At 37.5% G+C, this 12269-nt stretch overlaps 1 protein-coding gene across 1 annotated transcript in view; it reads left to right on the forward strand.

Moving 5' to 3' along the window:
• Positions 1-276: 276 nt before the first annotated feature.
• MED13L (mediator complex subunit 13L) overlaps positions 277-12269 on the forward strand; it is a gene marked incomplete at its 5' end in the record, with an annotated part of 289095 nt that continues 277102 nt past the window's right edge. Inside the window, one exon of the mRNA XM_080822094.1 lies at positions 277-348. Within this exon, the coding sequence (XP_080678220.1) occupies positions 277-348 (72 nt within the window). The remainder of the gene's footprint in view (positions 349-12269) is intronic.

Raw genomic sequence — 12269 nt, forward strand, 5'->3', positions numbered from 1 at the left:
CGGAGCCGCGGGAGCCGCGGGAGCCGCCGCCGCCGCCCGAGCAGGAAGGAGCCGCGCGGCCGCCGCGAACCCCCCCGCCGGCCCGGGCCCGCCGCCCCCGGCGCGGCGTCGCCGCGGCGCCTCCCGCCCGCCCGCCGGCCCTCGCGCCCTCCCCCGGCGGCGGCGGCGGCCCGGCCGCCCCGCGCTCCCCGGCGAGGCGCCGCCGCCCGGCCCGGCCTCGCCTCGGACGCCTCGTTCCGACATGCCCCGCTCTGGCGGCCGGGCTCGCGGAGGATCATGACTGCGGCAGCGAACTGGGTGGCGAACGGGGCGAGCCTGGAGGATTGTCACTCCAACCTCTTCTCGCTGGTGAGTAGCCGGGCTGCGGGGAGGGGGGCTGAGCCGGGGGGGGGTCCCCGACCTCCGCCGCCGACCAACTTTCTCCTCCCGCCGCCGGGACTTCGCCCCTCCCTCGCCTCTCCCCGCCGTTCGCCTCTCGCCGATTCTCCCCCTTTTGGATCGTCTCTCCCTCGCCTTGGATCCCATCCAGTGTTTATTTGGCTCTTTAAAAATCATTTGTGAGCGCGGCGCTCGGCGTGGAATTTGCATGTGGAAGTCTCAAAGCTGCGGATTCTGGGTCGCACTTCGAACGCCCACCCTCTGTTGCAATCACACCCCCCTTCCCCTCCCCTTCCCCCCCCTTTTTTTTTCCTAAATGTGGAAGGCTTTGCCTTGTGCTGCCCGCGCCCGCGATAAGCAGCCTTTTCCCCCCGTGTCGGATAGGCTGCCCGCCCGCCTTTTGAATTTTTTTTTTTAATTCCATAATGACATCTACAATTTAGCCCGAAAACAGTTGATTGAATGCGATTGTGTCAGTAAAGGACTCTTGCCTCCGAAGCTCCCGCGATTGTAAACATCGACAGCCGCCTGCCTCTCGGGGCTTACTACGCTGGAGAGCCGTAAAGCCATTGCACGGAGCCGACGGAAGGTGGAGAAGGCTTTTTCTTCTTTCTCTCCTCCTGTGTCTTTTAAAAAGTGTTTTCTCTATCCTAACAACGAATCCACACACACACACAAAAGCAACAAGCTGGGCGGTTTGATAACATCGCTTTTATCTGCCTTCGCCTTTCTCGCGCTCTCTCTCTGATAATTGACAACTTTTCCTTCGGATTTGAATCGCCTGCCTTAATCTTGAAGCAGTTCGGGTGTCAATTGTTCTCCTGGAAGCCTGGCACCCGACGACGACGTCTAGATTCATCGAAATTAAAAATGTATAGGGCTCCGGCAACTCTTTCCTGGCGGTGCTGTGACATTTGGTGGTAAATGCCATCTTTGCTTTTTATTGGGTCGTATTACCTAGCTCTGAAAACATTCACCTTGTTAAACCTGGCGTTTAGGCTAATAATTGCAGTGCGTGGTCTTTAAATATGTGCTTTGTGCATGAGTTACTGTATGTATAGCTATGTGCCCGGGAGACTACGAATTTGTTTAAATATTGAGCAAAGATTTGTAAACAGATGTAAGGCAATTATGTTCCAAGCGTGGAATATAATTGGAAAATTGGCTGAACGGTTTGTTTAATTTAGCCTTTAGGAAAAAAACCTAACTTATTTTAAGTTATGTACCCTTTTTGGGGGGGGTTGTCTTTGGAGAACATGCATTTTGGAAATAGTTTTCTGTAATCTCTGCAGTAGATAGAAGCATTATTTCCTTTTAATCCTTGTTTACAATTACACTGGATAAATAATTTAGTGTTCAAATTGTAATTAGTTACATTTAATTATGGGTCGGGGTCGGCATAGATGCCTTTTTTTTCCTTGGGACTGGTGGAGAAATACACATTCTTGCCAACTTTTCAAATGGAAGTGCTATTTTAATAAATATTTCCTTATGCAGATAAAAGCATCAAAACACGTGATTTTTTACCCACAAAGACAGAGTGACATAATATCTGTGCTTTCACTATAGTGTATAGATCAGGTTAATTTTTTTCTTCCAACATTTTTATTTAATCTTAATATTATAATTTTCAAATAATCTTTATTTAATCTTAAAATTCAGTTATAAGTTTCAGTTCTTCCTTTTCATACTGTAATAATTTTCCCTTGGTCTTTCGACATATGGGAATAGAATTCATTTTGCCTCCTCTTTTCTCTCCCCTACAATATCATTTACTATCAGTCAGATTCAGAGACTTTAATAGATTAGCAAACATATTGATTAAGGGGTATTTAAAATGGTTTTTGTTTGGTGGCTGGTGACCACATTGACACTTTAACAGGTAATTAAAATAACCAAGTAGACCAATATTAGTGAGGAGAGAGCCCCGAAATTACTATATATCATTCTGACTGGTAATGGCTTGTGTATATGTGGCTAATCTATATACAGTAGATTTTGTAGACCAATGAAACTATATTTATATGTGTAGCCAGGCTTTAAGATACACAATTTTTTTAATCTTTTTTTTTTTTTTTTAAGCTCAGGTAAGGATGATAATGTTAAAGAGATAAGATGCTTGAGATTCTTTTGGAGAAACAAGCAATTTTATAGGAGAGGATTTTGTGTTTTATGACCAACAAGAGGTTTCTACTTTGGGTATTTCTCTCAACCTTTTCAAACCAGGAATTAAGAGAGTGTGTGTGTGTGTGTGTGTGTGTAGGATTACTCATTAGATGGCAACTTTGAAATGCAGAACTCAAGAAATTCCTGGGTTGACTTTTTTTTTTTTTTTAAAGGACTTTAGAATGTCTACATTCTCTTGTATGTGGAGGGTGAATAAGGTGCCTTTTTTTTTTTTTTTAAATTGAGGATCAGTTAAAAAGCTGCTGATAATATAAAGTTTTGCTCATTCCAAATTCAGTTTTCCTTGAAAATCTGATACAGCAGGAACTTAGAATATTAAAAATATGTTGTCTAAAGTACGTTGTATGGAATAGTTAATTCCAAAGGAGATAAAATCATCTCTTGTTTAAAATAAAGCATGTGTTACAAGAACTCTTATGTGCTTAATAATAGCATGTATTTTTCTTTTTGGCCTGCAGTTTTTTTGAGCAGAGAAAAGTACTGTTTATAGAGAATTTACCTAGATACTCTTATTAATGTGGATTGAAAGATAAACTAGAGATTAAAGTTCTGTACCACAGTAATGATCCGCCCACTTTCTATTACCTTCAAGTGTTCATTGTGGCTTAGCAAAAGTAGATTGTGCAATCAACTGCTTCAAAATTTTTGTTCTTGTTTTGCTTTCTGATTTTCTACTGCGTGGTATCAAATTTCCCAAATTCTCTGTCACTCCCTACCCCCATTTCCTAACGGAAAAAGTGTCATTGGGTGTGTATGATATGGATGATTGTATGTGTTTCTTATTCTGCCTGTTGTGAGAGCCCGAGCTCCTGCATTAAATGCGTGCCTTGCTGTTACCTTTGTGCGCAAAACTGTTTTCTCATGCTGTCCATCATATTTCTGGGAGACTCTTGTTAGATATTCACTCAGTTATTATTCAGTTAAGTGTGTTAAATCTTGTCTTTTTGGAAAGTGTAACAGGGCACCCTATGGTGTATCAACTCACCCTTGAGGGAAGACTTAATTTCCAGGTAGAAATATATCTTTAGTTTTGCTTCTTTAGTTTTGTTTCTCTGTTGAGATCATATGGAGGAAAGTGATTTTGTGTTCTTTAACTAGTTTTAAGTATATACTCTTTGAAATGGGGCGACCTAATTCTTAAGTATGTGGATTCCACCTTCACATTGTTTTATTTGCTTAGACTCTTCCTGACTGTGGAGTAATTGGGTGATGATATCAAATTCTCCCTCCCTGAATTGAAACACACGTGCTCATATTAGTACATACTTCCTATGAAGGACCATTAATTCAGTATATGAAGCTTTAAGGTAATCTGTTTGTTGACCTGCTCTCTTTTTTCTTAGGAGATTTATATTTTTGCAGAGAGGGAAGATAATGGTAAATATAGAAACTTTGGAATCTATTCTTTTGAGCTGGAAGCAAATGTGGAGGGCTGTAAGTTGAAAATGAGCAAAAGGGAACGATTTCTCTCATCTTCTCAAGTGCCAAAATACATACATAGGGTATTTTTTCATCCCAATTGCCAATTTTAGTATTTAAACCTAAAGCATCTTATTTTCAGGATGGTTTATTTTCTTTAATGAAAATATTTATAATTTGCTAATGTATGTTTTCTGTTTAGCATTTTGTTGTTGGTAGCACATGGTGTTACAGTATTTATATATTTTTAATAGCAATAATTGCCACCCGGTAATAGTTGCCATATTAACCTCCAATTGCTAGTAAATATTTTTAAGTACATAATAGACAGCAATTTAAGGCATAGTGTAGCAGTTTACTGGACCGTTTTAAAGAGCCATTTGTATGTGTGATGAGTTCATAATTTTAAAGAGAAAATAATGTACCTAAGCCTTGCGTGCTGCAAAACTAATGTTGGCTGTGTTACTGCTTGAAGTGCTCATTGAGAGGAAGTTAGGTTGGGACTCCTCCTTCTTTGTGAGAATGAAGGCCTTGGGGTGCCTTTAGGACTATAAGTGTTTATTGAGGTTATCCCAGGTGCTTATATAGCTTAGCATTTTCTTTGGAATGTTTTGGTCATATCTTTCATGACTGTATTAGGTATTTATTTGGGGAAAAAAATCTCTTAAGGCATTCCTTTAAATAACGTTAAGTTACAGTAGTGGAGTATATTAATTAGGTATGTAAAAATGGATTCATCTTTTTTGTTCACTGGCTAATTTAGCCTTGTTAACTGTGAGTTAATTGTATTCATCAGACTCTTTGAGAGATCTCTTCTACTCTTGAGATTAATAAAGGATATACTCTGTCACCAGTTTGTACTATATGCTGTAAATTAAGACAATCATTTGCAAAAGATAAGTACATTTTATAGTTATGTTTGCTAGATTATTTAAAATTGAGATGAAACTCAATGTAAATAGTAAAAAGGTTGCTTATCTGGATTTTTTTTTTTTTAAGGAATAGTTAATACAACTGTCTAAAGTTTGATTCAGAGATAGACTAAATATTTTTCTGAAATGATTTGACTTATTTTTGTTACAACAATAATGTTCCTTCTTCAGTAGTAGAAGGTACTGATGTGTTTTTTTTTTTCCCTGAAAGTGGGTGATGTTTATTTCATAGAAACTAGCCAGTGAGAGAGATCAGACACTGTTTATGAAAATTAATAGTATGGTTGAATATTGGGTATTATTATTACTGAAATGTGCATTGCTGCTATTAAAAATCAAGAAAAGGACTTTCTGCAATATTTTTATTAGTGCATTTGTTTAAAGTGTGCTTTGTGCTAATTTGCTTTATAAACTATTTGTGTTGCCGGTATTGACCACCAGAATTTCTATTTTGTGTTTTTTTAAACATTCCTATTTTGAGAAATAACATTTAATGCCTTGCAAAGTGAGGTAATTAGGTAGCCTAAAAATGTGCTGTGGCGTATCGTTAAAAAAATTCTCACACACACACACAGACACACATACACAGACGTGCACGTTTGTTTCATAGGACTTGCTTAGAGTCTAGAGTTTTGGAATTAATGAATCAATATTTACAATGTGTTCTTGGAATTTAGAACTTTTTTTCCCTCTTGAATCATTTAACTTCTTTCTGATCCTGTTCAGATAATTTCCTTTTATAGTATGTGCTCTCATTGTTTATTTGAAAGATTTGAAGGTGTTAGCTTTGTTCTGTTGGGGGAATTCACTTCATTACATAGGGGAGATGATTTTCCATTAATCTTGGTAAATATTAACATAAACGAGGAATTGTAAATTCAGACTCATTTGCATGAATGAAATATGTATGCGTGCCCAATTTTTGTTTAGTATAAAGTCACTTATGTACATTACATAGTTTTCTATCTTTAGTTGCTATAAAAGTTTTAAATTCATTTAAAATGTTGTGGTTGGTGTTTATTTCTGACAGTTCCCTTACTCTACTACAATGTCTTATTCTTTCATTTTAAAGATCCATTTGTAGTAAGGATTAGATTTTATCCCCATACATTGGCTATCATAGTCTTCTTTTAAGTGCGCCTGTTTTGCTTGCATTTATGTTAGCATACTTTAGTTATGTTTGTTGGAATAAAGTTGTTTTCCTTTTTTGAGCTAATAAAATGTCTTTCAGAGTACATTTGGATTTGATTCTGGAAAAAAAGAATAAAGATGACTTTTTATTTTCTTTCTTTCTAGATGAGAATTAGGAGAATCTGTTGTGTCTAAGGGAAAATGTTATGTCATTGGCATCTCTATACTCTGGTATATTATGTGTATTTCTGAATCTTTGTTTTCTTATTCTTGGTGAATTGTAGAATCCTATTAAAACCGTATTTTTACTACTGTGAGATAGCACAGAGCCCTGGTTGACAGCTTTCTACATTTTGTATTTTTTCCAGTACAGTGCAAATCCGTTACTGTTGAAGGAACCCCTGAGTTGATAATATTAAGATTTCATTTGTGTCTTTATTTTTCATAGTTTAAATTTGTAACTGTAACTTAAGAAATTGGGGAAAGATAAAGAGAATTAGGTAAACTTGAAGGTAAATATTCTTTTCCCCTTCATCACTGGGTCTCTTTACTGTAATAGTTGAGTCATAATTTGTTCTAAATCACTACATCACTTGGATATATTTTAAGATTTGATATTTAAATTTGAGGAAATGATTTGTTTTAAATAAAATAGTTATGAAAAGAATTTTTATAATATTGAGTGGGAATTTCAAAGATTGATCATCTTTAATATACCCCAGAGGGTATATTAAATTCCATGAAAACTGTTTTGATTTTTTTCTCCCCAAAGGGCATTGACAAGTTTCTGAGGAAGTATTTTTGTCTAAGACACATGAAGCTTCCTCATAGAGTTCTACATTATTTCATTAAATAGGAAAGATGATTAAATCCATCTGGGTTTAATTTGAGAGCTAATAAGTAAAGTATTCAAAAGAGTATAATTGGTGTGAAAAACATTTTGAGTTGGCAATTCTCATGATTGAATTTTAATGTCCTAAAGAGAAATAGGGAAAAACATATGTATATCTCACTCAGGGAACCAGCTCCTAGTTTATTTATTTATTTATTATTTTTTATTTTTTTGCATGTTTATATATGCCTGGCATAGTCCTACTCATCTTTTAAGTAGGTCAAATATCACCTCCTCTCTGAAGCTTTCCCTGACTCTCACTGGCAGAACTAGTCACTCTTGCTCCATTATAGGTACTTTCTTCTATGTACCTGTGATAAGCACATGAGGTTTTGTAGGGCAGCGACCCTGTCTGTATCATCTTTGCATTCTCTTTAATAGTTAGGCCTTCATTAACCATTTGTTAAATAAATGAATTACTGGACAGCTATTCTCTATCTTATTCCTAAGGGAGTTCTCATTGCTCCTTTAGGTCCTGATCACAATTATGTTATTTTTCCTTGAACTTAAATAGGTTTTTAGCTCTGTATTCTGAATATATGTTTTGTAGCTATATGTACTGTGGCTTGGTAATATTTTAGGTGATTCTAATCTTTTTAAAAGATAACGTCAACTGATCAAGAGATGTGTGCTTATCATTACATCAAAGGAATAGGAATTTAGTATTTTTCTATAGTGTGGTAGGCGACCTATAGATTTTGGAACCTGTTAGAGATTTTGTTTGGGACTTAATCTAGAATTCCTTCATTTTCATTCTTTGAGCTGTACTGTGGGGCTTTTGCTAAACCTTCAGTTTAGGATTACTTTTCATGAGCCCAGCATAATGGGCAGTGAATGGTAATGGGGAAAGTTGAGTGGTATTCATGTTTTTTATTAGTAACTAACCAGTCAGATCAAGTTGGTTGTGTTATGGTTATGTGCCTCAGTTTCTCCTTCAGTAAACTTGATGGAAATAGGAAGGAGGGCAGGAAATAAGAAAGATAATTTTGAGTACCCTTTAAGGAAGGAGTAGTTTTTAATAGGAAGAGACTTCTAACTAATTACGACTCAGGTCAGAGAGTAGCCCTAGGCAGTTCACTAGGAAGTTGCAGTGGCAAAATTCGTTGTTTTAAGTATGAAAGTTATGTTGTATTTGTACTTGTTTTAGGGGGGCAGAAGATTAAATTGTTCTTGTATCTTTCCTCATCAATAAGCCATTATTGAGAAGAAAAACCTGAATTTTATATTTGGATGTTCCAATTTTTCATTTGTATATATGATCCATAGTTGTCTGGTGTGTCTTTAATATGCTGAGTGATTTTACTGTACCAACCCTAAGCTCTGACTGGCTGAGCCTGGAAATTGAACTGTGGCTCTTATTTGGTGGTTTAAGCTATTAATTCCTTGGCAGCTCCAGAGTGCTCTTTGAACTTTAAATAGCAGTTCTATTAACATTTTGAGATTTGTCTCAGGGAACGTCAGAAATAGTACTTAATAAATATCTTTTTCTTTTTAAAGACTAAATCATGTTTTAGTCTGATGCGCATGTTACAGCCCTTACTATGTTTTGAACAAAGTATATATTCTCAACTACTGGCTAATTTCTATTTTCCATTTAATAATGCAGCAACATCTAAAAATATTGTTTAGACTTGCTGAAGGAGTGAATTCCCCCACCCTCAACTGTAGTTTTTTTATTAGTCAAGTGGAATATGAATAGAGTCCTACGTTTTTATCCAGAGGTGTAGAATTTTACATGTAGGTGTTCTTTGGCATTCTGAAATATTTAAAAGAGCTAATTTCTGAGTTTTTTTCCATGTAAAAACTTACCCTTCTGTTGCAACAAATGATTGTTAGCTTATTTATGTTGTGTTTTACTTGATTACTTGTGTTATTTATGGCAACATTTTTAAGGGAATGAACTTATATTTATTGTTGCTATGTAGAATGTCAGGAGCACCTTTCCTCTGTATAGTGCTGGCAATCAGAGCAGGTACTCCCTAAAAAACCCTTCTTGGCCCCCGGCAGGGGAATTGGGGACAGCCCAGCACCTAAACCCTTTTCTAGGCCTTGGAGAGAGGATTGCTATCTGAGAGAGAGGCTTGAAGAGAGTGTTGAGAGGTATAGATTGGCGCCCCACGCCGCCATGGGAAGAATTTTCCCTTCCCTTCCTGCTTCCTCTTTGATACACTTTTATTAAAACTTTGAGAATAGTGGCAGGTCCTGTGATGTCATCAGGAAAAGATTTTTGTATTTCTTTGTCCTTTAGCTCTTCCTTACTTTTTTTCCTTCACTTACCAGCAGAGGTAAGGTTTCTACTTGGTATCTTGTGTGGTAAATCAGGACTTCTGAGCCATAGTGAAATGAAAAAAGAGAATTGAGGGTGAGATTGGAAGGGGTAGCCAATAAACTACTGTTAAGAAATGTTAATTTCTTATATGTTATATTTGAGAAATTTAGGACTTACAGAATTCATTTTTTTTTAAAGATTTTATTTATTTATTTGTCAGAGAGAGAGAGAGCTCGCACAAGTGGACAGAGTGGCAGGCAGAGGCCCAGAGAGAAGCAGGCTCCCTACCGAGCAAGGAGCCCAATGTGGGATTCAATCCCAGGACCCTGGGATCATGACCCCAGCCGAAGGCAGCGGCTAAACCGACTGAGCCACCCAGGCATCTCCAGAATTCATTTTTTTAAAAAAGATTTTATTTATTTATTTGACAGAGAGAGACACAGTGAGAGAGGGAACACAAGCGGGGGAGTGGGAGAGGGAAAGCAGGCTTCTCTCTGAGCAGGAGCCTGATGATGTGGGACTCTATCCCAGGACCCTGGGATCGTGACCTGAGCCGAAGGCAGACGCTTAAAGACTGAGCCACTCAGGCTCCCCCAGAATTAATTTTTGAATAATGTATATATATTAGTAGTGATTAAAATCTGTCTTGGGCTTATAAAAGGACTAATGCTTTGATAATGTGGGAAAAAAGACCTACATATAATATTTAATTTCTAGGATGCTATATGATAAGTGCTGAGGAAGAGCATCACTAACAGATAGCATAGGACTTTGTAGCCAGAAAAACTCAGAAGGGGAGTTTTTTTTTTTATTAAAAGATTTTTTTATTTGTCAGAGATAGAGAGCACAAGCAGAGGGAGAAGCAGGCTCCCCGATGAGCAGGGATTCCCGATACGGGACTCGATCTCAGGGCCTGGGATCATGACCCGAGTTGGAGGCAGACGCTTAACCAACTGAGCCACCCAGGTGTCCCCAGAAGGGGAGTTTTAAACTGGATCTTGAAGGAACTGCTAGAGAGAAATGGAAAGGACATTCTTTGGAAGCTCAGTTGATAACTCTGAGTCTGTCCTTGAGAATATTTACTGAAGTGGTATGTAGGAGAACACTTCTGATTTATGGTCTTGGTTTCCTTTGAAAATATTACAAAATGTTGAAATCTGGGGTGCCTTGGTGGCTCACTCGGTTAAGCATCTGCTTTTGGCTCAGGTCATGATGTTAGGGTCGTGGGTTTGAGCCCCATGTCAGGCTCCCTGCTCAGGAGTCTGCTTCTCCCTCTGTGGAGCCCCGCCCCCTGCATTCACACACTCTTTCAAATAAATAAATAAAATCTTAAAAAAAACTTATTGAAATCTAATTTTTGTTAGATGGAAAATTTGAAGTGTGGGCAGGCCAGTTTGGATTAAGAAATGGTGATGTTAAAATAATCAGTTTTCTAAAATAATTCAGTTCTGAACTTTAAAAAAACAGTGCTATATTACGCAAAATGCTAATGACTAAAGTGACAAATATTTCAGAAACTGGACAGACGTGAATCTTAAATGAGCAGATGGGATATGAAACTAAAAGCAGGAGATAATCCAAGATGATATAGAAACTATTATGAGAAATGAATTGAGGAAAAACAAGTGTGTTAAATGGTATTACATTTAATAATGTGCTTAAAAGCCTTTCTAGGATTGCTCTCTTACATAGACAAACTAGAATTGTTGAACTCTGTAACCCATCCTTCTTTAACTTTTGTGCATTTTTAAAAAAATTTGATTTTGGTCCAGGATTACTTCTCATGAAGCCTAGATATTTAAGTCATGAATGTATATGTTATACATACTCTACAGTTGATTATAATTTGCTTTCTCTGCAATAAAAATAAAGAGAATATGATTTTCGGAGATAGTCATAGTGGACCTTGAAGGGACAAGGTAAGGAGTGAAAGATGAAGTTTGCTATTTGGATGGCAGGATACTTAATTGAAATTGTTACATTTGACTGTTGAGGATAGACTCTGGATTCTGGTGGGTTGCAGAATGAGTGAATGGGGTACACTTTTCAGCTGAAGAAGCTTGATTGTATAGCAAGTAGGGATTTGGGAGTGGTAAGGGAAAGAGATTAAGAGATAGATTGAAGGAAATTTTTTAGAATGCAGGAGCCTCATTTGTGTTTGTGGACTTAGGAGCAGCAATAGTGGAGGGGCAGAAAGAGAGATGTTTGATAGAGGAAAAGTTGTTAGTTGATGAAAGGAGTCTAGCAGGAGTTGGTAATAAGAACCTAGGTGATGGCTAGGATTAGTGCTAGAAAATAGTAAGATACCTCGTCAAAGATGGCGAGGATGTAGGTTGTGATTAAGTGTGAAGGAAGAGGGGACAGCCTCAGTTGTAGCTTGAATGCTTTTCAAATTCAAAGATGAAATGTATTGAGCTTGAGCCTCAATACATTTTTTAAAAAGTAGTTAAGAATTTTGCATTTTACTTGATGTGCGTGTTGTAATCAGCCATCTTTTTTATTTTCCTTTAATGGTCATTTTAAGTAGGTCAGATGTTATCTTCTTAATTTGTACACTTAAGAATTATAAAGCTAATTCTGAGCTAGTCATACTAGAATCGACATACATCTGCCCAAATGAGAAGTGCTCTTCAAAGTAAGCCCCCTTGAATTGTATCAAATACCATTGCTGTTGTCCATATTTTTCTGGTTCTTTTTCTTTGGAATTTCTTTTATAGTTTAGTCAGCCACTCCAGAAAATCTTATTTTAAAGGATGCCTCTTCCGTCAGTGTCTTTTCTTCTCTCTCTGTAATTTTGCTCCAAATTGTTGCCCAAGTCAGCAATTTAGTACCTTATGATGGGGTTCTTACTGATGATGAGCAAAAACCCTGGAAAGAACTCCACTTTTGGATATATGGCATACATACATTGTAGATGTGTGCTCGTATATAACTGCCTCCAGGTTCTGAGTCTAGTGGTTCAGTGTATTTTGTTTTCAATGAAAGGTGATTTTAATTTAGTGGTATATTAATTGTTAAGACTGGATATTGGGACAAATTAAGTGGAGGTGGGATTTTTGCT

This window comes from Martes martes (genome assembly GCF_963455335.1).
Source record: "Martes martes genome assembly, chromosome: 13".
Lineage (NCBI taxonomy): Eukaryota > Metazoa > Chordata > Mammalia > Carnivora > Mustelidae > Martes > Martes martes.